This window comes from Prunus mume, linkage group LG5, assembly GCF_029339155.1.
Source record: "Prunus mume cultivar Tortuosa linkage group LG5, ASM2933915v1, whole genome shotgun sequence".
Taxonomy (NCBI): Eukaryota; Viridiplantae; Streptophyta; class Magnoliopsida; order Rosales; family Rosaceae; genus Prunus; species Prunus mume.
In genome coordinates this window covers 22,699,361-22,722,210 of record NC_142702.1, presented here as the reverse complement: position 1 = coordinate 22,722,210, position 22,850 = coordinate 22,699,361, and the positions used below count along the sequence as shown (strand labels likewise).

At 36.5% G+C, this 22,850-nt stretch overlaps 4 protein-coding genes across 5 annotated transcripts; 2 read left to right on the top strand and 2 right to left on the bottom strand.

The window, feature by feature from the left end:
- Nucleotides 1-769: 769 nt before the first annotated feature.
- LOC103332188 (uncharacterized) lies at nucleotides 770-4,561 on the top strand. Of its 2 annotated transcripts, none has more exons than XM_089051769.1 (3): nucleotides 770-1,010; nucleotides 2,676-3,572; nucleotides 3,846-4,561. In XM_089051769.1, exons 2-3 carry the CDS (start codon nucleotides 2,683-2,685, stop codon nucleotides 4,309-4,311), a joined length of 1,356 nt encoding a protein of 451 aa, XP_088907895.1. In that variant the 5' UTR covers nucleotides 770-1,010; nucleotides 2,676-2,682; the 3' UTR covers nucleotides 4,312-4,561. The 2 variants fall into 2 exon arrangements, with proteins under 2 accessions (XP_088907895.1, XP_008233124.2); XM_008234902.2 differs by having other exon boundaries at nucleotides 2,636-3,572.
- An 801-nt stretch (nucleotides 4,562-5,362) lies between these two features.
- On the top strand, nucleotides 5,363-7,620 carry LOC103332189 (fiber). The gene is made up of 3 exons (XM_008234903.2): nucleotides 5,363-5,527; nucleotides 6,471-6,553; nucleotides 7,347-7,620. The coding sequence occupies exons 1-3, from the start codon at nucleotides 5,449-5,451 to the stop codon at nucleotides 7,374-7,376; spliced, it is 192 nt and encodes a 63-aa protein (XP_008233125.1). The 5' UTR covers nucleotides 5,363-5,448; the 3' UTR covers nucleotides 7,377-7,620.
- Nucleotides 7,621-8,016: 396 nt separating this feature from the next.
- Nucleotides 8,017-9,915, bottom strand: LOC103332190 (uncharacterized protein At4g00950). The gene is made up of 2 exons (XM_008234904.2): nucleotides 8,922-9,915; nucleotides 8,017-8,301 (listed from the first exon to the last, which is right to left on the bottom strand). Exons 1-2 carry the CDS (start codon nucleotides 9,579-9,581, stop codon nucleotides 8,224-8,226), a joined length of 738 nt encoding a protein of 245 aa, XP_008233126.2. The 5' UTR covers nucleotides 9,582-9,915; the 3' UTR covers nucleotides 8,017-8,223.
- A 3,464-nt stretch (nucleotides 9,916-13,379) lies between these two features.
- Nucleotides 13,380-17,937, bottom strand: LOC103332191 (auxin response factor 18-like). Its single transcript, XM_089051877.1, has 15 exons — nucleotides 17,795-17,937; nucleotides 17,604-17,716; nucleotides 17,121-17,236; nucleotides 16,912-17,007; nucleotides 16,739-16,795; nucleotides 16,251-16,403; nucleotides 16,063-16,147; nucleotides 15,774-15,864; nucleotides 15,514-15,678; nucleotides 15,302-15,415; nucleotides 15,148-15,220; nucleotides 14,916-15,063; nucleotides 14,191-14,813; nucleotides 13,909-14,096; nucleotides 13,380-13,816 (listed from the first exon to the last, which is right to left on the bottom strand). The coding sequence occupies exons 2-15, from the start codon at nucleotides 17,647-17,649 to the stop codon at nucleotides 13,675-13,677; spliced, it is 2,097 nt and encodes a 698-aa protein (XP_088908003.1). The 5' UTR covers nucleotides 17,650-17,716; nucleotides 17,795-17,937; the 3' UTR covers nucleotides 13,380-13,674.
- Between the last annotated feature and the right edge of the window lie 4,913 nt (nucleotides 17,938-22,850).

The following is a 22,850-nucleotide window of genomic DNA, read 5'->3' as shown; positions in this document are numbered from 1 at the left end:
ACAAATTACTTAGGCAGCCATACACTTGGCCTTAAAACAATGGGCTCACACACTGAAAACTCCCTCCATCTGCCTTGTTATTCACTTCATTTAGGTGAAAACAGGATCATATACAAAACAAAACACAGTACTGTACACATCTGACAGGCCCATTTGATCAAAATATTTTATCACTAATTCAAGTTAAAATCTTGGCCTTCACAAACATGGGGTCCACCTCATATGCTCCAATATGTAGTCTTTCATTCATGGGGTCCACTGTAGATGCCAATTTTCGTTCATATTTATCTGTTTCATAGGAGAAGCCGAAATGGTTGGTTGGTCGATCGATTTACCCCTCCACCTCCTTACTTACTTGCCCTTAACACTGTTCCCTCTAAAAATGCTAAAATAATCATACAAGAAATCTGTAATTTAAGTGATTAATAATAAGTATTCTTGCATTCGAGATTGTGCGTTTGAATATCTTTTATTTTAATATCGTTAAAATATAAATATAAATAAAATAAAAAAGGATAAGTGTCCAATCCTATCCTATGGTACATGCTGGGTCCATCACCGCCCTTGGATCTCCCATCAGTGCCACGTGTCACTAACCCACCAGCGGATCCAAGCTACTAGCAACTTACATGCTAGTATTCAAACCCAAATTATGAAACATGGGGCCCCATGTGATATTGGAAAATGCTGGTGTCAGCAAAACGGTGTCGTGCTGTTGTAAGCTTGAAGCTTTTTGATAGTTGCTGAATTGGAGGGCAAGCGTGGCTGTACTGCAAACCGACAACGTAGAAGTATGAAATGATAACTGAAAAACAAAAGCACTCCTCCCCTCCCTCGTGGCCTTCTCTGACATGGGTCATATTCTTCTTGCTTGGTTTTAGATTCTTTGTCTACCTTGCATCTTAGAACCACAACGGTTCCTTCTGTATATGCTAAAGCTTTTTCAATTCAATGAATCAGATCTAACAAGGACCCCACTTTCCCATATTCTCCCACTTCATTCAGTGCAGGTCTGTTTGTTTCTCTGTTTTCTTAGTTCTTTTTGGGCAATTGAATTGCTGGGGTGCTTGTATTTTTAGGTGGTTTTTTAGTTATGTTTTGGAATTGGTTGTGTTTTCCTTCATGTTTGCTCAACTGGGTTTGTCTGATAATGGTGAAAATATCATTTTGATTTCTGTTTAGACACATATCTGAAGAGTATATTAGTCAGCTAAGTCTTATTTGACAGCTTTCATTGTTAGTGAATATGAGGCTTTGATTTGTTATTGACTTTTCTTCCTTTGAATTTTTTATTAGTTAATGGGATTTGGTGCTTAAATTCGGTCGGATTATAGCAAGTATTATTTGGTGGCAACCCTTTAGCATTTGCATTGGGGTGTATCTTATAGAAAGAAGGTTGGTCTTTGGTGACAATTGAAAGAACATTCAGTTTCTTTATGTTTAAAGGGTTGGTCTTTGGTAACTCATATATGGCTCAGGGGCCAATTAGTTTGTTTAGCATTTGCATAGTGTCTATTCTTAAATTACTTCTCTGGCATACCTTCAATGGTCAAGCCTTAACCTCCAGTGGAGGTAATGGTTCTCAGCTTCTTTACCTTCAATCAGTCTTTTTTAAAACCTTCTAATGCTTTGTGTTTTCAAATCTTCGTACAATTGCTAATGTAATACCATTGGTTTTTGTTGTTCTTCTTTTGATTCATTTGAAGTTCTGTTTGATATTTGTTTTGAGTGGTATGGAGTATGATTCCTCATTCACTTAGCAAGTGACTGGTTTACTGCCAGTGTTAGTAGAGAAAAAATGATGGTGATTGGATTTCTTAAATCACATTTATTGTGCTTTCGAAAGTCAAGCATGCAGATATAAAGGGAATTAGGCTGTGAAGTTGGAAGTTAGGAATTTGCACCTAATCATATTTCTGTATGGTCGTAAGGAGATTTGAGATTTGAATGAAGATCCTCGTTATTATTATACAAGAATTTGGCACTGGTCAAAGTGGCTGGTTTGACCATTGTGGAAAAAACCAGCTTCATCATGGTAATAAAGCATAGCAACAGCTTTATAATCTCAGGAGCAACTTTTATCTGTTGAGGTAATGAAGAGCTAGCTCTGGTGTGTAAGTTATGATATTCTGTGGATTAATTGAAATAAGAGCAAAGAATTTTGCTTGAGGGTAATTTTCACTTAGTAATATGTGATTAAGTAAATGATGCATGGATAGATAGATCAAGTTATAACTGTGGTTGAGGCTGATAAAGAGATTTTAGACATATTCCAGCTTCCTAGTACATAACTTCGACTGGCACCATGGACCTTTAATAGCTCTGAGAACTGTCTCTCAGAACAGGTGATAATTTTATCATTCAAACCAAGTGAATGGTGAATTTATCAAATATGTTGAAATAATGATAAACACCGTCCAAAGAATCTAAGGAAGGTCATATCTGTAAATTGTTCTTTTTAGCTTGCTAAACCTGCATAATCTTGATTTGAAACCTATCTTGGTTTCTTCTGCAGAATAATTGTTTTGTTTCTTCTCTTGTTTCCTTCCTTAATGGGTTTTGGGTGTTAAAAGAGTAGGATCCTTTCTGTTGGATTAAATTCTAATATTTTTCTTCTTTTGCAAACAATATGTAGCATATTCTCATATTACAGAGTAAAATGTGCAAAAGTATAGGAAGTTGATGGCAGCAGCAGAAGCAAGGGCCGTGTGGCAGAGAGCAGCTAATCGTTGTTTTGTTCAAGAAGATGCCAAAAGAGCTCCCAAATTAGCTTGCTGCCAGTCCTCATCTTCAACAACTAAGCAGGTTGATGCAGGGCCTGCAACTGCAGCAGAAGGGCCAGATCATCCTGCTGCTGGTTTCATGCCTCTTAACAGGAATCCTTCTTATTCCAGTCTACCCCTCGATGCAAGATGGTGGCTGCAAATGCAACCTAGCTATGGGTACCAAAAGGATTTTACATATGAACAGTTAAATGCGTTGGAGGCCGACATGGAAACACTGAGAGCTGGGTTTGTAAAATCAACACCTAAAACTAGCGAGGTCCGCCAACAGAAAGGAGAATGTACTGATGCTGATGGTCGCAAGAACAGCAAAGTCCAAAAGCAAGATGTAAATGCCCAATATGGTAAGGACATGAAGGAACTTGTTCAGTACAAGGATATAAGAGAAAAATATGAAATTATGGGCTTGGATACCATTGATTACCCCTTTTCCAAACAACCCGAGGAATTTTGTTGTGACTATCCTTGGATTGGAGGGGGGAGGGCTGAACCATGGTGGCGGACGACTGATAGAGATGAATTGGCCTCCTTGGTTGCGCAGAAGTCGCTTAACCATATTGAGAACTGTGATCTTCCCCCACCTCAGAAAATGTATCATAATAGACATCCGTATGCTGATATTGGATGTTCTGACCACAATGTAATATTGGGGACATCTTTAGATGGGAAAGCCCAAACTGGTGGTCTTTCCGATTTGACCAGTCATGCACAGTGCTATTCTGATCCTGCAATAACACATGAAAGAAAGGGAAATGCAGCTGAAGAAGGGCACTCTGACAAATCATTCAGGTAGTTTTTACATATTTTCAGTGGATGTTTCAGGGCCCATGGTTATTTTCTTGAATTGTTTCATCTTTTTTATATCCTGAAATAGATAAGTTGATTTCCCAAAAGGTATTTAGTTAAAAGAAACTGATGAAATTATTCCATAGATGAAAATTATATGACCGTTTTGATATCCAAATCTTATGATCTTGTCAAATTTGAGTTAGTCGAGTTCATTTTTTACGTTCATATGTATGCAACATAACACACATGATACTCAAATCTTAAATTTCGCAGGGATGTCACAGAGATACAACAACTTTCTGAGGGAGAACCTACCAAAGCTCAGCTTATGGAAGCGCTCTGCCATTCTCAAACACGTGCAAGGGAAGCCGAGAAGGCAGCAAAGCAAGCTTATGCTGAGAAGGAGCACATTTTTAAGCTCTTCTTCAGACAAGCCACTCAACTCTTTGCCTATAAGCAGTGGTTCCAATTGCTGCAGCTGGAAACCCTTTGCATCCAGATTAAGAACAATGACCAGCCAGGCTCCGCTGTTGTCCCAGTGGTCCTTCCATGGATGCCATTCAAAGGTAGGAAACCGCGGAGGAACTGGCGTAAGGGTCCCAAGAGTAAAAGAGGCAGGCGGGCAGAACCCAGGCACGACATTACCAAGTATGCTGTTGCTTTTGCATTAGGATTCAGTCTTGTTGGTGCTGGCTTGCTCCTGGGATGGACTGTGGGGTGGATGTTACCCCATTTATAGACTGTCTAGTAGTTCTGAGTTCTGAGTTCTAACCATTTCACGGGTCTTGTAATGATTGTTTAAAAGGAAATGTGTTTTGGGTTAATTTATTTCTCTGTGTATTCCATTAGATTTTCTTAATTTCTTTTGTGAATATACCCCTATGTATTTGTATACATGTGATGACGGATGAGATTGTGTGTATATTGTCTGGTTATTCTTCCACTTTGTGTATATAACAAGTCTTGCTTCTTGTTTCCTTTTTCCCTCACCCTGCAGACTATGTTTGGGGTTCAAAACTCGTGTTTTTGAGTTTGACGGTATGATTTATGGGGACTTATATAGTATCTACCGGTCCCTTGTAACATTATTGACTTTGGATTGGTGGTACAAGTAAAGGGTAGAGCTTTTGAATTCGACCGGCACCGTAAGATCAATGTAGCATAGTATGATACTAGAATATAGCCACGCGGTGTAATCTGCTTAAATGTTTACAATATCATTGGAAGACGAGATTAAAATTTTCCACTTTCACCTTGATTTTATATTTTGTCAAAACGATATTGGGATGGGGGGAATTGAATATATGACCTAATATGCAAGTGTAAATGCTCTTATTATATAGTATTGCAATATGAAGCGTATGTGTTATAATACCCGTGGAAGGCAAGATTAAGATTTGCCACTTTTACTAGACATGAGATGCGATGTTGTGGTATCTGTCTATAAATTTATTTCTTTATATAAAGTATTGCAATATGAAGCGTATGTGTTATAATACCCGTGGAAGGCAAGATTAAGATTTGCCACTTTTACTAGACATGAGATGCGATGTTGTGGTATCTGTCTATAAATTTATTTCTTTATATAAAAAAAAAGGAAAAAAGTACAGTTTAATGCTTTGGGCCCAAATTATCATTCCACCTAAGCCCATAACCAAGTTTCAGCCCGGGCCATGGTTAGAACTTAAGTGAAGTTAGCAAGTTCATGCTTGAGCCCAAATATTAATTGCTGAATCCGACCCGTTAAGATCCGAATCATTTTGCCAAGCAGATCCGTTTTCGCTTCCATTTTCAGCTCTCTAGGTTCTAGCTGAGAGGTACAGAGACAAAGAAGAAGAGTCACTCACACAAATACACAGGCACGCATTTAAGAGAGATGGCAGTGATGGAGAAGCTGAGGATGTTCGTAGCACAAGAGCCTGTGGTCGCAGCTTCTTGCCTCATCGCTGGCTTTGGTACTCTCTCCCTCTCTCTGAGCTCTCGCAAAAACCCTATTTGATTTGGGATCAAATGGATCAAATGGATGGGATTTGAATGCCAAAATTGAGGCACTAGTGCAATTTTTTATCAACTGGGTTTTTGTTTCATGTGCAAAGCTTACAGAATTCGGGGCTTTTGTTCTCAGATTGGATATTTGCCAATCTCTTTTCTTTTGAGTGGTTTAGTTGTGAAGGTGTAATTTTGTGCATGTATGTGTGTGTGTGTGTGTGTGTGTGTAAGGAATGTGATGTGAGTCTTGGTTTTTTGCCCTATGAAGTTGTTTCATTTTTAAATAAGGAATTAAATACACGGTTTAAGGCAAAGTTTGAATATTTTGGCTGAATTTTCGAAGATTTAGTTATCTAATTCCTCTCTTATGAATCACATTTTTGGATTACACTTACTGAATTCCATGTTTTGGAGCTGTTTGTATCAGTATTTATTTATCTGCGAAGAGAAATATAGGACTTGGTTTCGGTGCTTTTTATTCAATAACTTCACCTAGGAGAGTAAAAATATGCTTCCATGGCTGGAAAAACATTGCCTGAAACCAGATATTTGAGCTCTATACTCATTTTGATATCCAAGTTGAACTTTGATATATATATATATATATATATATATATATATATATATATATATATATATATATATACGTTCTCAGCCTAAGAAACCTTCTTTAATGGATTAGAATTGCATTTTCCAATTACGAAATTATCTCTATGAACGAGGAAGTGATCAATTGTGAAACTATTTTCAATTTGCTCTTTGACACAGAGGTCAATTTTGGTTCCTGATATATTCAGTTTAATAGATCAAACATTTTAAGAAGTATCAGTATCTATTAAGGATTGAAGGGCATCCCTGTTGGGGTTATGGCTAACTGTGACTGATTGGTTATTGTGGATGAAATTTCAGGTCTCTTCCTTCCAGCTGTCGTAAGGCCAATTCTAGACTCCTTTGAAGCTTCTAAGCAAGTCCCTCAGCCTGCTTTAAGCGATGTGAGTGTTGAATGATGCATGTTTTAAATCTTTCATTCATAGTTCACCTAATTATGCATTTTACCCCATTGGAGTACTTGGATATTATGATGTTCATAGTGAATATGTTCATGTTCCTTCCTTGCGGGATTAGAACCTAAATTTAACTTGAATTTAATTAGTACTCAAAAGATGTAGAATTAATAAATAAAGCCTTATTGTTGTCATTGGTTCCAACATAGAGCATATCAGTACTGATACTGAGCTTCTTCAAGGAACCTTGTTTCCAATAAGTACGCCTTATTATTATGTTGGTATTGTCCTGGCTGTACTTCATCTTATAGTTAGATTGGTGGTCTACATGGAATGCAATGGACCTTTTCACCCTGCTCCCCATCTCTTAAAATAGGTCGACTTGGTTAGGTTATGTGCTCTTACACATCCATGAGCATCTAAGTTGAAAAGGATAGGAAAAGAGGGACATAGTACAACTTGATCCTATCAACTTGCTCCATCCCATGCATGATTTGGTTATGTTCTCTTATACAGCCATTAGCATCTAAGTTCTAAAGAATAGGAAAATAGGGCTTGGTCATGTGATGGATGGTGCTTGCTAAAAATCAGCTAAATATTATTCACTTTGATCTGTGTTAGCAGCCAGAGAGGAACCGAGTCTATTTTAATATAAATTTCACACCCTCCTCTTTTTTGGCCAGATATTTCATATGCCCCTACAACATTTTAACAAGATCCTTTTCACTTTAATGTTTCTTTATTATCACTCTTTTTCTGAATAACTGGACATTTTTTGCAGGTTGTTGCAGGTATGACAGGTAAAAAGTAGAGGTGATATGATTCATTGATACAGGCGACACAATTCGAACAATCCCCCCTCCTCTTTTCTTTTATTTCCATTTTCATCAGCAATGAAATAAGCCTGACAATCTTGTATGGAGAACCAAGTGATACTGCATATTGAATATTATCCTTCTAAGTTGTAAGCTTATGAATCGTTTCGTTGTTGTCTTAACTTTATGTAGCTGAGCTTCAATTGAAGCCTGATTAATGCATTCCTTCTTTTGCCAAAAGTTTTTGTTATTCATTTCTTCTGCTACATGGTTGAAGACCATAACGCGTTCGTATACAATTGTTGTGAGCATTTCTATTAATGTGCTTCGTGCTGAAATCGCTGCTTTAGAATTCTGGCAGCAAATTGTAGCTATGTATTAATGGGTAGCAACCAGGGGATTTCTAGATACAAATTTACACATAGCTAAACGGATCTTGCAAAAGTAGTGCTCGGATTCTTTTTTCCTTTATTCATTTGTCTTGTATAAACATTCTTTTGCCCCAATATACAAATGTAAATTTACTGAAATCTTCCCATTTCATTTGCATTTTATATATAAACAATGCAAAGTGTGATCCCAACCAAGAAATTTACTAGTGATATGTTGCAGCTGATGGAGAAGAAAGCAAAACAGTAAAATAAGGTCTACATTTTACATAAACACAATTACAAGCCATTTTCATTTCGCATAACGACGTCCACTTTTCCGGATTTCAGCATGAAATCCTTAGATTGTGTAGAAAAGAAAATGTCATTTTCAATGCACATAGAATATTACTGGACTGCAACAGTTGACAGGTAATTTTGATTTGGACCTACTCTAAGTTGCACAGAGATGAGTCTAGATCACAATCCCATCTTTCTTCAATTTTCTACTCTTCCATGGAACTGCCTGCTTCAAGCCCTGGTAAATTGTTGTCTGCAAATCAAAGTAATTTTACATCAAATACATAAAAACAAAAATTAAAAAACTTCAAAATTACCAAAATGAAATTCTAAAAACTTAGAAAGACTTTTCCCAAGTACAAAGCCTTGGCCCCAACCTGCCAACATAACATGTTCTCTCACCCTCATACCCTTTCCCAGCCTACCCTACACAACCCAATTTATGTTGTTGTACTTAGAGACCTGCTTAGTTGGGTACACTTTGATGTAGGGGACCTCCTCCTTTTGCAAAAAGCTAGGGGACCTCTAATGGCTTTGGACCAGTTTCTCAATAACTAACCAGAGTTCATTTCTACTCCACCAAATTTATAATTACAAATTTATAAATAAATCCAATCCTAGACATGTATTTATAAAAAAACTCAAACACTATTTAAACATAGAAACACACCCAAAATCAACAATTGTATATTTTTTAGTATAAATGAGTTTTGAAATGTGCATAATTTCAGCCCCCATTTTGGGTGTTTTAGTGAAACTCTCATTTATAATGTCATATGATAACGGGTAGAGGAAAGTGCAAGCCAGAATGTGAGGCAACTAAAACTAAAACCAAATGATTAGACAAAAGAAATAAAAGAAAGAAATATTTACCCAGAAATCAGGTCTGGCATGAGAGAGACTAGAAAGGCTCCCAGCTCTTCTAATCCTTGTGGTCTTCACCTTCCTACTGCTGCTGCTCTCTCCCACACTGCTGCCATCACTCTCTCCATCCACAGATGATGGAAAGACATAACTAGCCCCACCAACCTCTCTTTTACCCTTCAAGATCCTCCTCCCCCATGAATCAAACCACCCTTTTTCTTTAAGCCCTCTCTTGCTCAGAACCACAGCACCAAGCTGGCCTCTCTCAGGGCTAAAAGCCCCATAACACTCCATGCCCATCCTAAATGAAGAAGACTGAAACTTTGACCTGCCCACATAAGGACCCTCCAGGACTGTGGTGGGTGAAGGTTGTTTGGTTTCCAAAAGCAGCCTTGGAGGGAGTTCTAAGCACTTTTGAGAAAAGTCAGTTGGGTTTGGAAGGGTGATGAGGGCAGTGCAAGGCCTTGGCTTGCCAGGCTCTTCTTCCCAGCGAAATGGAACTGAAACTGAGGTGTAGAGTGGTGGGGTTAAACTCCCAGAAGGCTCAAGTGACTGAATTTGAGGGACAGAAAACAAGGGTAGCTGTAGTGTCTCTTCCTCTACCTCTGCCTCAGATCCCATGGCCTCTAGTGATCTCTCTGTGGCTGATCTTTGGTGATTGAATCTCATAAAAGAGTTGAAGAGTTTTTTGAGTGACTAAAAGAGATGAGAGACAAAAGGAAAGAGAAAGGAAAGTCTTAAAAGGAAAAAGCCACCACTTTGAGTCACATCTGTCTTAATGGAGCCTTGCTATGTTTGCTTTGCTGAACGCATAAGCTCTCATATAATTGTGACTTTGACAGGAAAAAAACCCAACATGTGGTAATTGGTGGAGTGCACTAATATCCATTACACCTGCTCCTTTCTTTTAAAATAGAATTACTATCGAAGAAAGATTTTCATGAAATAGAAATAGCATTATTTTACTATCTCGACCGATGGCGCTACGACACAACACACATGATAACTCTGGTATTCTCATTGCAACTAAGTTTTTCTCTTGGCTTGAGAATGTGGTAATAAAAGCAAAGCAGCTTTATATCTTATCTCCTCTGTTACTGGGGAAATTTTGACAATGACTTGACTTCACTGTACACTGAGGTAGTCTTACTCTGCCAATCACATGAGGGCTTGTGGCATATTTCAACTAATTCTCAAGCCCACATGGTAGCACAATGGTGCACATGAGCATACCTTACTGCAATTGTGAAGCATAGGATGCCAACCTGTGATGGAGAACAAAACCCTTTTCAGTAGTAGTACACTGAGCCTTTCTTGGACTTTAGTTAGTCAATCAACGCCCTTCCAAAAAACAAGTCATTCTCCATTGTCACTAAAAACCATCCCAATCTCTCAAGGCAACAACAGATGTGCATGAGCGTGTCCCTTAGAATCTATAAAGGTTCTTTTTTCTTTATCGAAATCTATAAAAGGTTCAAGCACGAGAAAAAAATTAATGCAAAAGAGTTGAATTTAGAGAGGCTGGCACTAAGAGGACACCAGCTGGTTTTTGAAAGTCTAAACAACCTGCCTCCAAATTGACCATAGATGTTATTAACGATCAAAGTAATAAATCCCTGCCTGCATTGTTGAAAATTGGCTCTACTTCTATATACCCCAAATACTTGAAAAGAACCATACGAATGCGAGCTGATGGTCTCATAATGCATCAACAGCTTGCAATCATTTACAAGCGCATAGATAATTAATATTAACATGATTCTATTTAGTCTGCATGAATTGTAGAAAATTGGGCGCTACAAGCAATGAAAATAAGCTTATGACCTCGCAATGCATCAATAACTCGTAATTACTTGCAGACTCAGAAACAATGGATACTAACATGATTCTATTGGCAACATTTAGTTGATTTTGGAACACACTACAAGTCTACTAAGCCTGATATGACATACGGCAAGAAGTAATATCATAATAAAAGCAAGATTTTCCTATTACTACAAGAGGAAAATGACAAATTAGCAAATGCCCAAACAATGATCTCATGATATGCGTTATTAGGAGTACTTATGTGGCTAAACGGTGTTCTAGCTAGCGTGGTAGCTGCGGCATGCCACCCAGATGCAAAAGTCAAGGGGAAAAGTAGAAAGCGTCAAGTCATTTTCATAATCAAACAACCCCTTGCTCAAAGCAGATTTGTGATCTCACAAAGATCAAAGTGCTTTATTTATCTCTCCTTTGACTGCAGAGTTTAGACCTCATTGCGACACCTTAACCTCAAAAAAATTACCTCTTTCTTTCCCTGTGGTTGAAGTAAGAGGAGGGCTGAATGAAAATTGAAACACATATTATCATATATCCTGAATCTAGATATCAGATGAGCAGCAAAGCACTCACTAGTGTTGTGATTTGGAGTATTTACTCCATCAAGTAAAGTCCTGGGTTTGATTCCCAGATCCATGTAGTGTGTGTGAATTTAGTATGTTATCGTACCTCGCAATAGAAAAGGTTCTCAAAAAAAAATCAGATGAGCCTAATGGATGTTGATATAATTTGGTTTGTTTTGTTTGGCAAAAATGCTGACACTTACTAAATCCATAATCATTTGCCAAATTTCAACTAGTACATAAACTAGGTAAACCAATGATTAAAGTGTATTAAAGTGTAATTATGTCATACAGCTCGAAAAAGTAGAAAGCAACAAAAGTAAAGAAACAAAACACGTTTTTTTTCCCAGTGGAAAGAGAGTTTGGTGGTGGTGGCAAACAATCATGCTTACGACAGAAAACCCCCAACCCAAATGAAGCCCATTAATCAGTTCAGGGCTGCTTATTAAAACCCATGAAACTGAAATTCTGTAGCTGATGAGGTGAAGCTGTAAGAGCCTGAAATTTTCTGGGCTTCTTCCGTTGAGTTATGAGAACCCAGGCTTAGAAGACAGAGACATTAAGATTAAGCGCTCGTGTGGTGTCTAAGTTTGGATTAGTGATTTATCTAATCCAATCCAATCTTAAACACGAAACGAGTCCTAGGGGACTAAATCAGACCAACTCATTGAATGGTAGAGTGAATTTACAGGTATATTTTTACCCAACTTCCACCATTAAAAATTTACAGCTCTATGAAAAATGGTCTGAAAAAGTTCGTGTGTTTTAAGTAAAGGTAGCCCAATTAAGAATTTGCACTCTCGTGCTCTTTTGCCAGAGTGCAAGAGGTGTTTGGAGAATGCAAATAGCACCTCCCTCTGGTAAAACTAAAAATAAACGTAGAACAAAAGCAATGGACAAATTTTCTTCCACTGTCCTGTCTTGTACAATTTTTGGTGAAATATTTTATATGCTTTTAACGTGAAAGACAAGAGAATGTGTCTTTCATTATTGTTTTAAAATAAACAAACCAGAGCTTTCACACAATCTTTCCCGGCTCCATTTCCCCTAAAATCAAGCGTATATAATATGCTCTTCTATATTGAACAATTGACTTCTACTTCTTACGTCTTATCTTATCATACAAATTGCCAATTTCTGTCATGCATTAAAAAAGAATTTATGTTTTTTTTTTCAATGATTTAAATTAACAGTGTGTGACACTACATATATACAGAAATTCTTTTTTGTGGACGTCCGGACGTTATTATGCAGACGCTATGTATTTTCTATTACCCTCCTGCTTCCTTCCATGTTTACAATGGTATCCGCACGATAATAACATGCAGATATCCGGATGAGAGAATAACATAATGGAGCACAGAAAAATTCAAAGAGCATGGCAAGGGTTCTATTTATAAAAATTTAAATAGAAAAAAAGGGCATGGCAAGGGCTCTCTGCCTGTCTTCTTTTTATTCTGAAGTTGTTTGATAGCAATTTTTCAAGAAACCTAAAAGAAGCCAACTCCGGAAATGTCTGCAAAACACTAGGAAAAAAGGCACGAAAGCCACATCTTTTAACAACAATTGAGCCTTTTTTGTGTTTATAATATAATAATACATAGTTTCTTTTTCCCATGATATCAAGGCAAAAAATTTCTGAGCCTGGTGCAAATTTGCCTCCAGTATGATATTTTTAAGTTCATGCATAGCACATGCCTTTTCAAACATGGGCAATAGATTTCATATTGTTTGTTTCAGTATCTTATTCTTACATTTGACTGGGAAGAAGATTGCCCTTCTACATGTTCAATTGAAATTTTCCCTTTTTCTTAAAATGATTTTTAAAATGAATAAATGAAAGAGTTGGTGAGTTGAATTTGTCATTACAGACAATGATAATGCTCTCATATCTTCTGTCGTTGTCAAATGGATTTTAGACCTTTTGATACTTCCTTTTCACCCTTTCTCCACCACACCTCCTTTCCAAGACGTTATCTTTGTGAAAACAACACACCTGCCTCCACATTTTAGACAACTTAAAGCAAAAGTTGCCAATTGTTATCAAAAATAAGAGAAACAAGCAAAAAGCAAAAGTTGCCAATTGTGACCAAAAGGACTAAATTGAAACCAAATACCAAACATATATATGTATTTTTACAGGCCGACTGAACTTAACCACAACCACACCAAGTATTGACAGATTCCATTTCTAATCCTGATCAAGAGTAGCTGCTCTGCTTCTGGCATGAAAGTCTGCTAACCCAAATCCCAACCTAGTCTTCTGCTTGCTTAGTACATGCTCCAAAAATATGAGCAAAACAACTACCAACTAACTTCTCCCAGATGAATAGGGAGATAAAATAAACCCACAACAAGAAGGAAGGAAATTTGAACTATCATGTTTCACATCTATGCTCAGAATCCACGCTAACCGTCCCTTCACAATCTAAAGATGAATTCTGAAGCTTACATCTATTCATCTTCTGTACTTCGTCACTTGAATATATAAATATCTTCTTCACCAACTTACAGAAGTCCCTGCATTTGTAAGAAGTTGAATATTCTCAGAACCTTAGTTCATTTTGTATTGAAATGAAATGGTGCAATAGACAAAATCTTAAGTTACTTACAGCCACTGATCATCGCCCATAAGCATCATGTCATTTTCATCATCGGTAAAAACAACTGCCCATTTGTTCTGTGGACGAAGCTCTCCTTTGATCTCAAACATTTTCTCTAGCTCATCAATTAGATTATCGTAGCCTTTCAATGAAGTCAAGTCCACAGCACGACCAACAGCAACCCCTTGCATTTGCACCTTCTCAAGAGACAATAACAATTGCTCATAAGAAACAACTGCTTTTTTAAGTAGTGGTGTGAAACAATAGAACTAGCAAGACTCCGCATTTTACCTTAGTACGAGTTCTTGTTGAGAGAGTCAATCCTTGCTTGCCCTGTGTCTCTCCTGGTGATGCCTCTGAGATTACTTGTTTCTGCTCCTTTGAGAGCTTTGAGACATCCAGATCCTGATCAACTTCAAATGCAGCAGCTGTAATGGATCCTTTACCACCACACGACATTGCTTTACACACTGGCTCACTCTCTGGGGGAGAGGCAGTTTTAGAGTTGTTTGTCAAGTTATATCCAAACAACCATAAATCTGAACTGTCAGATTTTTTCTCTTTTCCCACCTGGCCAGGTATTGGGGTATTACTTGGCTTTGATGATGCCTTTGATGAAACTGGGGAAGCAACGCTAGAGAGAACAGAACCCGTAGTTACATTTTTGTTGCCCTCCTTCGAGTCTGGAAAAAGGCTTAAGGAGACATTCACGCATGGAGAAGAAGGCCAGATGCCCTCTGAGTAGACCCTCGAGCTAGAGTAACTGCTGCTATTGCTTTCTTTCTGCCTTAGAGGCCAGACAACCTGACTACCAGAGCTTTGGACTTCAGGAACACCACCTAATTGGTTTAACTCCACGGTCTGGGTTGAGCCATGATACCAGAAAGCAGAAGCAGGTGAATTGGTGGTAATTTCTACATTCCAATTGATACATAGAAGTCAAGACACTAAGACCCGCCCAAGAGTCCAACAAGAATATTAATCAATAAAAAATCCACAGCAGTAAATTTTCATACCAGATGAAGAAATTTCTACAGGTCGAGGTCTTTTGCTCTTTACTACTGGTTGAGCAAGATGTATAGGAGCAGAAGCTACAAAAGGCTCTATCTCCCAAGGGGAAACCCTCTCTGGCCTTTGAACTGCAGCATGTTCATCCCATTGAATCTGTAAGAATAAGATTGAAAAATAAGTACACAAATGGGAGCAAATAAAATAGTATTCTGATCTGTAACTCAATGACATCTCAACCTTCAATGACCGCCATTTAGATTCAGACCACTGAGATGATAAATCCCCAACACCAACTATAGTGCCTGTGAACCTGGCCAAATAAATTATGTAGAAATTTACAATAGAGTTCAATTTAAGAAAACATTAATGACCAAAAATCCATTATAGACACCTTCTTTCAGGAGACTCTTCTCCTTCAAATCTCATCTTGAAGCGCATCCCAACCGAAAACTTATTGTTAATGGCCTCCAGATATTTGTTTAAGCCAATAATGAACTGGCTTGTCCTGGAAGAAAAAAAGAAACAAATGTGCTGGAATAAATGGATTTCCCAACTAACAGAAAAACCTTAAATTACAGAAAAAAATAAAAGCATCCCCCAAACCTGGGCTTGTAGTACACAACAAAGAGGGTTCGTGTCATAAGAGCATGAGAAGCAGTTGCAAGCACTCCAAGATGCATGCTCTGGCTTGATATCACAGATGAAGGCATGTGACTTTGTTGACGAGCTAGACGCCGAACCCCAACCCGTAATTCCCCATTATCACCCCTACAAATAGGTTCTTGTTAACTAAAAGCCAAGCTATGAAGGGTGCATTCACCTTAATTATAAAAATAAAATAGGTCTTAAACTTCAAAAGTTACCTCAAAAACACAAAGGCATCACCAGCAACCAATCTTTTTGAAGTGACGAATGTACTCCATCCTGTTGTAAGTAAATGCCTCCGGGGTTGACCTTGACATTTGAAATTAAAGTGAAACATAAGCCCAGTAATCATATGCAGAAACAGAACAGTTCCTAACATTCAACATGGCTAAATACTATATTAGTGCTTCTGATTAGTTTACTTCAGAATCGAATAATTGCAGTTTTTACAATAAATAAAAACCCATATTCACATTCTATACAAAGCAAACTTTTGGCTGCACATACCTCTAAATATATGCTTAAATTTCCACTCATACCCATGAAGATCTTTGGCGTTCAACTCCTGAGTTGGAGTTGCTTGGATCATGTCCTAATGAAATAGAAACAGCAGTGCATATGAAAATATGAAAAGAAAACGGTGATTAACCACTGGCATAAAAACAACAGAAATGCATGGAAATGAGAGAAAATACCAATGGAGGTAAGCACTCAGTGGCATGCTTTCGAAGAACTGAGAACCCTCCATGGGTGCTTGTATCGGAAGCGGTCAAAATCTTGCAAAAGCTGTGAACTGTTGGCTTTGAAGGTTCAGGGATGCATGGATCAGGACTGGTAGGTTCACTTTGCTGTAGTACCAGCAGAAAGAAGATGAGTAGAAAGAAAAGGGGAAAAAATTATACTTCTTTCAGAGCTGGAACTTATAATTCTATACACACACTTTTGGTTACTACAAAACCTGTGGAAAAGAGCTAAAAAACATGAAATCTTCAGTATTGGTTATTAAGAAAATAACTCAATTGAATTGAAACGATTTTAACATTAATTTCTGGAAGCAAAACATTCACAGCTTTGGGTTGTACATTTTGATTTTATATCTTTTTTCTCCTTCTTCTTAGTAATCAAACAGAGCAAGTTGACACAAAACAATAAATAAGACAAAAAAGAAAAACATGTTTCTCACATCTGCTTCTGGGTGCAAAGTGATCTGAGCATAAACCTCATCTGTCTCTTGTTCTGCCTGTAAGTTTAAAGAAACTCTCATTTCAACAAAAATCAATTTTCCAGATAACAAAATACAAAAAATTGCACAAAACCATAGATATACATGGAAAACTACGATCTGAAGCACAATACCAGTAAATGAATATGAACCACACGACAAAGGATCTTAAAAGGAAGATTAAAGAGAGGGATTTGCTGATTTAGTTCCTGATTTGTTGATGCTTCCAACTGCAAAAACCAGAAATCATCAGAAACCCAGAAAAGGAAACAAATGTAACCAAAAAAAAAAGATTTTGATCCACTAAGAAACGACGAAAACAAGTGGATAGAAAGGATTGTACTTGTTCCAAATGACCCTGAGGGAAGTAGAACACCCTCTCCCCAGGCCTTGGCACATCCACCAGAGGTCCTGCACATAACTTCCATAGCTCTGTGTACAGATCACCACCTCCAAAGCCTATCAAACGAAATGTATACCATAAATATTAGAAAAATGATAAATAAACATAAAGGGTATAAACTAATCCTGTGCCTGGTTTCTGAAGAAACCCAGAAATGAAAACAAGCTCAAAATATTAAAGATGGAAACTTTATCATAGTCTGCAAGCTGAAATATTAGAATCCTCCCCTCCTCCACTGAGACAGAAAACAACTTTTTAGGCCACCACCCAACACAGAAAACAAACTGGAGACTTCAATGAAGGTTTTTTCGTGTTTTCTCAGTACCCAAATAGAAAACACATAGAAAGGCAAAATCTTTAACATTTCCATTTCATTTTCCTATGCATCCAACTCTGCTCAACTTACCAAGCAAACCAACCCACCTGTTTCCGCCCGAGAAATCGAGGAGTCACACTCAAGGTGTGCCATTCAAACGCTCAAACCAACCCAGCAACGACGTCGTTAGTGGCGTGCACGAGCAGAGAACCCAAGAGAACTGAAACAAAGCAAAGAAAAGCTCAAACAGCAGCCTCTTCAGTCTTCACGCACTATGGTAAATACCATAATATCCTACCCCATTTACGAACAAGAAGACCCGGAAGAGCAAAAAGGCTAAGCAGACAGGACGGTTATGCTAGCAGCCATAATTGCTAGTGCTAGTACTAGTTTCTTTTATTTATTTTTATTTCTCTCTCTTTTTCTCTCTTTTGGGTCTGTAACGACTGTGGTTTTTAATAGTCTGGTGGCCTCCCTCTCTCTCTCTCTCTCTCTCTCTCTCTCTGAAATGTGTTTCAGTTACAAACCCGCTTTTTGCTTTGTCTTCTCGGCACAGCCAAAACAGGTTCTCTTTTGGTTTCCTTGTGATTGTGAAGCTTTAGCTCTCTCTCTCTCTCTCTTTCTGAGTCTTTGTGGTTTTCTAATTCTGCTGGGTTTTTCTTGACCTGAATCGACGTTACCAAATCCCCAAAAAAGCTTCTTTTTTTTTTCTCTCTCTCTCTCTTAAATCATATTATAATTGCAAATTCTTAAAAGCCCAATTATTTTTATTTATTTTTTTCTCAATTCTCTTGCAATTGGGTGGGAATGGGATCTATCCATCATAGGCCAAATTCCTTTTTTTCTATTTCTCTTATAATTGAGTGGGATCTATAATATTATAACAGTCATCCCACTGGAAAGAACTAGAAGAATTAATTAAATAATTGTACTTGCTATTGCTAATATTTTTCCTTTCCCATTATGAATTTAGTGCTTGGTCTTTGAGTCTTAGCTCAAATCCTGACATCCTGTTTCAGTCTCTGCAGATGATGGTACACGGTAGGTGACTAATCATCATAATGAAGGTTTGGACCTTACAACAAATATTTTATACCAAAAAATAATTTCAATTTGTATATTCAAACATAAACCGATACAATTCTTATCATCTAACAAAAAAAATTAAAATTTTCTTGACCAATAATTGGGACCACCCCCACTGTTTGTGTGGATATTGGGACTCCAATGTTTTAATTAATTATCAGTAGAAGTGTGGGATCCTGACCTAATGATAAAGAAAAAAAAAATAACCTCAAAATAATTATAACAATGTCAATGAGCACAAAGATGACAATCGTGATGTTAAAAAATTAATTATATATGACAATTACAATTGTATTTATAATGTTTGAGTATTCTTTTGTTTGATATTTGATATGTTATGAACACATTTAACGCTTATGATCAAATATCGATAATTTAGCGACATAACATGCTAAATTGTTTGACAAAAGAAACTATTAGTATGGAAATAGGGGATGCAGTATAACTTCAAAAAGAAAAACCCTTTCCTTGAATTAACAATCTAAAATCCACAATTTAGAAATAGAACATGCCATGATGATAAGGAAGAAATTTTTTTCCAAATTTTAAAAAAAACAACCACTGAGGTTTTAAAAAAACAATAATTTAGAATGAAACACTTAATTTTAAATCTCTCTTCTTGTATAAAATAATATTTTTAATGCCAATATAAAAAGCTTATATTTCTTGATTAATTAAGAAAACTCGAATATAATTTATGTTTTGTTTTTTTTTTAATTTATTTTTCTATTCATTTTGCTAGTGCTAGTTAATTAAGCTAACTATGTATGTAGGGCTCACGGGAAATTGAATCTGAACCGTCTAATAACGGCGGCGGAACAATTAATGCCTCCCGTAATCATCACATTGCTGAAATGCGCCGAATGCGTCTGACGGCGCCTTAGAAAAGCTTCGACGGACTTCAGGAGTAACGTAACGGCGTATGGGATTTCGTTATGTTTTGACGGCCTCCGTTTCGGGTTTTCCTCCATTGCCGTCTTTTTCTCTGTCTGCGTCGTGGCAGGCAATGGTATTGGCTCGTGTAAACCCGGCAGAGATTTTTTTTCTTTTTCTTTTTCCATTTTCAATTTCAATTTATGGTCTTCAGACTTTTTAGTCGTTGGCTTTTGCCCTCATAAATGCCTCTTATTACGCACGTTGCCACTGGGGGTGGGACCCTTTCTGTTCGCTCTCTAGCATTCTTGTTAGGATTTGGATTCCGCGGGCTTTTGGAAACTGGAAGGCACGCGCTGATGTTGCTATAGTCCATCGATCTCAACAACTTTAAATACATGATTAAATGTTCATATTAAATTTATTCAGATTTTCAAGAAGAAATTGTTTCATCATGTTCTAATGGTAAAAGGAGTTGCATTCTCCTCTAAATATTATATTTTTCTGATTAAAAGAAAAAAAAAAGGTCAAGATGGCATATAAATTTTAATAAATTTGGAATGTAAATGCTAGATGAAGCCAAAGAGTTTGTAACATCATTTTTTTTAACTTTAAAAAAAGAAATATATAAAATATATATACATCAACTTCTGACTCAAAAGGTACAATTCAAAATTAGATTAAATAATCATTGTCACCAAATTAATTTATCTACTTATTCACTACATGAAGTTGAAAGCACATCTCATCTGTCATAGATTTACCATAAAGCCCTACATCACACGCAAATTTTAAAAATTCTTTGACAATTTATGAATGGACTATGAAGTAATAGAAAAAATACTACGTATTCCTTTTTCTTATGAGAAATGGAATTCATTCAAAATAATCATAGTACAATAACATCATAATTTTTTAAACTTGTGTATTTTGTGTGACAAAGAAGGCCAAAATAACAAGTATAAATGCTAATTGTTGAAGCAATAAATAGTTTTTAACGTTGGCGGGGTCTAACCCATTAGAGAAGTGTATTTACTTGCATATCAGTGGTCTTAATTTCGAACTCCATCACAACTTGGTAATGTGTGTAAGAAACCCTTCATCCCTTATAGTATTTTTAAGTATTACTTTGTATCTTGATTTTACAATATGACTTTTTAATTAAAAAATACATTATTTTTTCTCATACTTTTGTCTGCCTTGGTCAATAACATATCTCTAGTTCCACCATTGTGAAAACAACCTCCTTTAAGCATCCTCAACATGAACTTAACATCTTCAATCAATTGTGCTTCCATGCTTAAATTCTTATTTTGTGTATAGTTTCTCAAATATCATAAAGTGCATCACCTCTCAATGTCTAGGCTAGAAATGCCTTTCTCTCTTGCAAAATGAAGTCCCGCATTCAAATCCATAATTTTAGTAGCTCGAAGGCAAAAAATTATTGAATAGGAATTGCCAAGCCAAGCATGAAAATCACGCATCCATTCCTTAACAACTTCGAGACCATGTTTTCCACCATTTTAAGTCACATGCTCTATCAAATTCAACTTGAATTATTGTTTTCCCAACTTATACATGATACCCACATATATTATTATTTTTAAAAATTTTAAAATGTTGTCAAACCCAACATCAAAATGTATAACATTGTCTTGAAATGATATACTCTTTTTTGATTTACTTCATTTTTCATAAAATAAAAATAAAATTTATTTATTTATAATTTGGTTTAAATTTAAGATGAGCGTGAAATGCACTTTCTTACAAAGATGGGGTTGGGGTTGGCTTTTGCCACTTCACCACACATATATATCTATTGACCACTCCGATCTGTTTGGTGGTCCTGCTCCCGAAGATGAAATAATAAATAAATAAATAGAAAAACCTTGTGTGTGGTCCCACCGTACACGTCATAATGCCTAGCTCATTAAGCTTAGCCACGTGGTTTGGTCGTTTCCGTACCCACGTGTCATGAGCCCACTAGTTTTTCCTCTCCGATGCAGGACATTCTGTTTCCAAGTCATTGGACAAAGCATAACCCAATGGATTATTTATAAAATAATTTCATAGAATATAAATAAAAAGAACAATAGTTGGTTGTTCTAAGAACAGGGTTTTTTCTTATTTTCCAACAACAACAAAAATAGAACAAGGTTTTCCACGTTATTTTGTTGCTGAAAAAATTACAAGCACACGTCATTATTACAATTTCCGAGAAGATATTTTCGCCAAACCTTTGTAAGAATTGGTTTATTCTTTATACAAAGTCAGTTAGTTACCTACACATAATAAATGAAGAAAATATATATATTATAGCCAAGTTCCGTGAAAATTCCTAACTCCGTCCTTGAGAATGTTGACAAATACATGTTAACATTCGCGATAAGTAATTTAATTAATAATCTGCCTATTATGTTGTCCCAAATCGTCGGACATGGCGATCCTCATTTTCATTCATCTAACATTTTTATTACCTTATCTTCGTTACAAATCAATTGAATAGTCAACTGAAGTTGATCCTGATAAATCACAGCTCTCTTGCAGTGGACCACACTTTTATTTTTCTATTTTCCTCTTTGTATATTCTTTTGGCACCTTCAACAAGATGAGAACATTGATTGAGATAACAGAAACAAAGTAACAACATAAATCAATGATACTGCAGAATAGAATATCTTATAGAGAAGGGGAAAAAAATAGAAGAAAATAACAGAGAGCATTAAAACGAAATGCAATTGCCAAAAGAAGCACGAGGAAAGTTGAATTCCTTATTATACTAGAGCTTTTTTCATCTGACTTGTGGGAGCATTTTATCTTAAGGAATATTAGTCATAATTCTTTTTCTTTTCATATGCAGATTAGCGTAATTCGTTTTGTCAGTGCATCTAATCCTTTGCACTCGAGTTCGATTCATCTCCTCTGTAAATTAGTGTATTAAAAATGTGTAAATCAAAGAAGATATAGATTGGTATAGTAGATTTTTCTTTTCTTCAACTTTATTGAAAACCTCAAGTTCGAATATTTCATCAATTGTATTTGAAGTAAATCACACATATTATACGCAAATTTATAATATAACAATTCTACTACTTCTCAAAACAAAAATTAATAACATGCTTATTATTAAGCATACAAAACGAAGCAAAAGTTGGCCACATTCCCACATCGTTGACCACGAAATGAAGGAAACATTGGAAAGTACAATTCCCACTTGATTGCTTCCTGAAAATTTAAATTGAACAGGTTTGCCATCTAAAATTCTTTAATGACGTGTTTATTAATCTGTAATCGAAATCAATTATATATAATCATATTTTGGTTAGTGAGGAAATTGTTTTGTGACTTCCAATTTCGAACTTAGAATTTTTAAGTTTATAACTTCACATGTACAA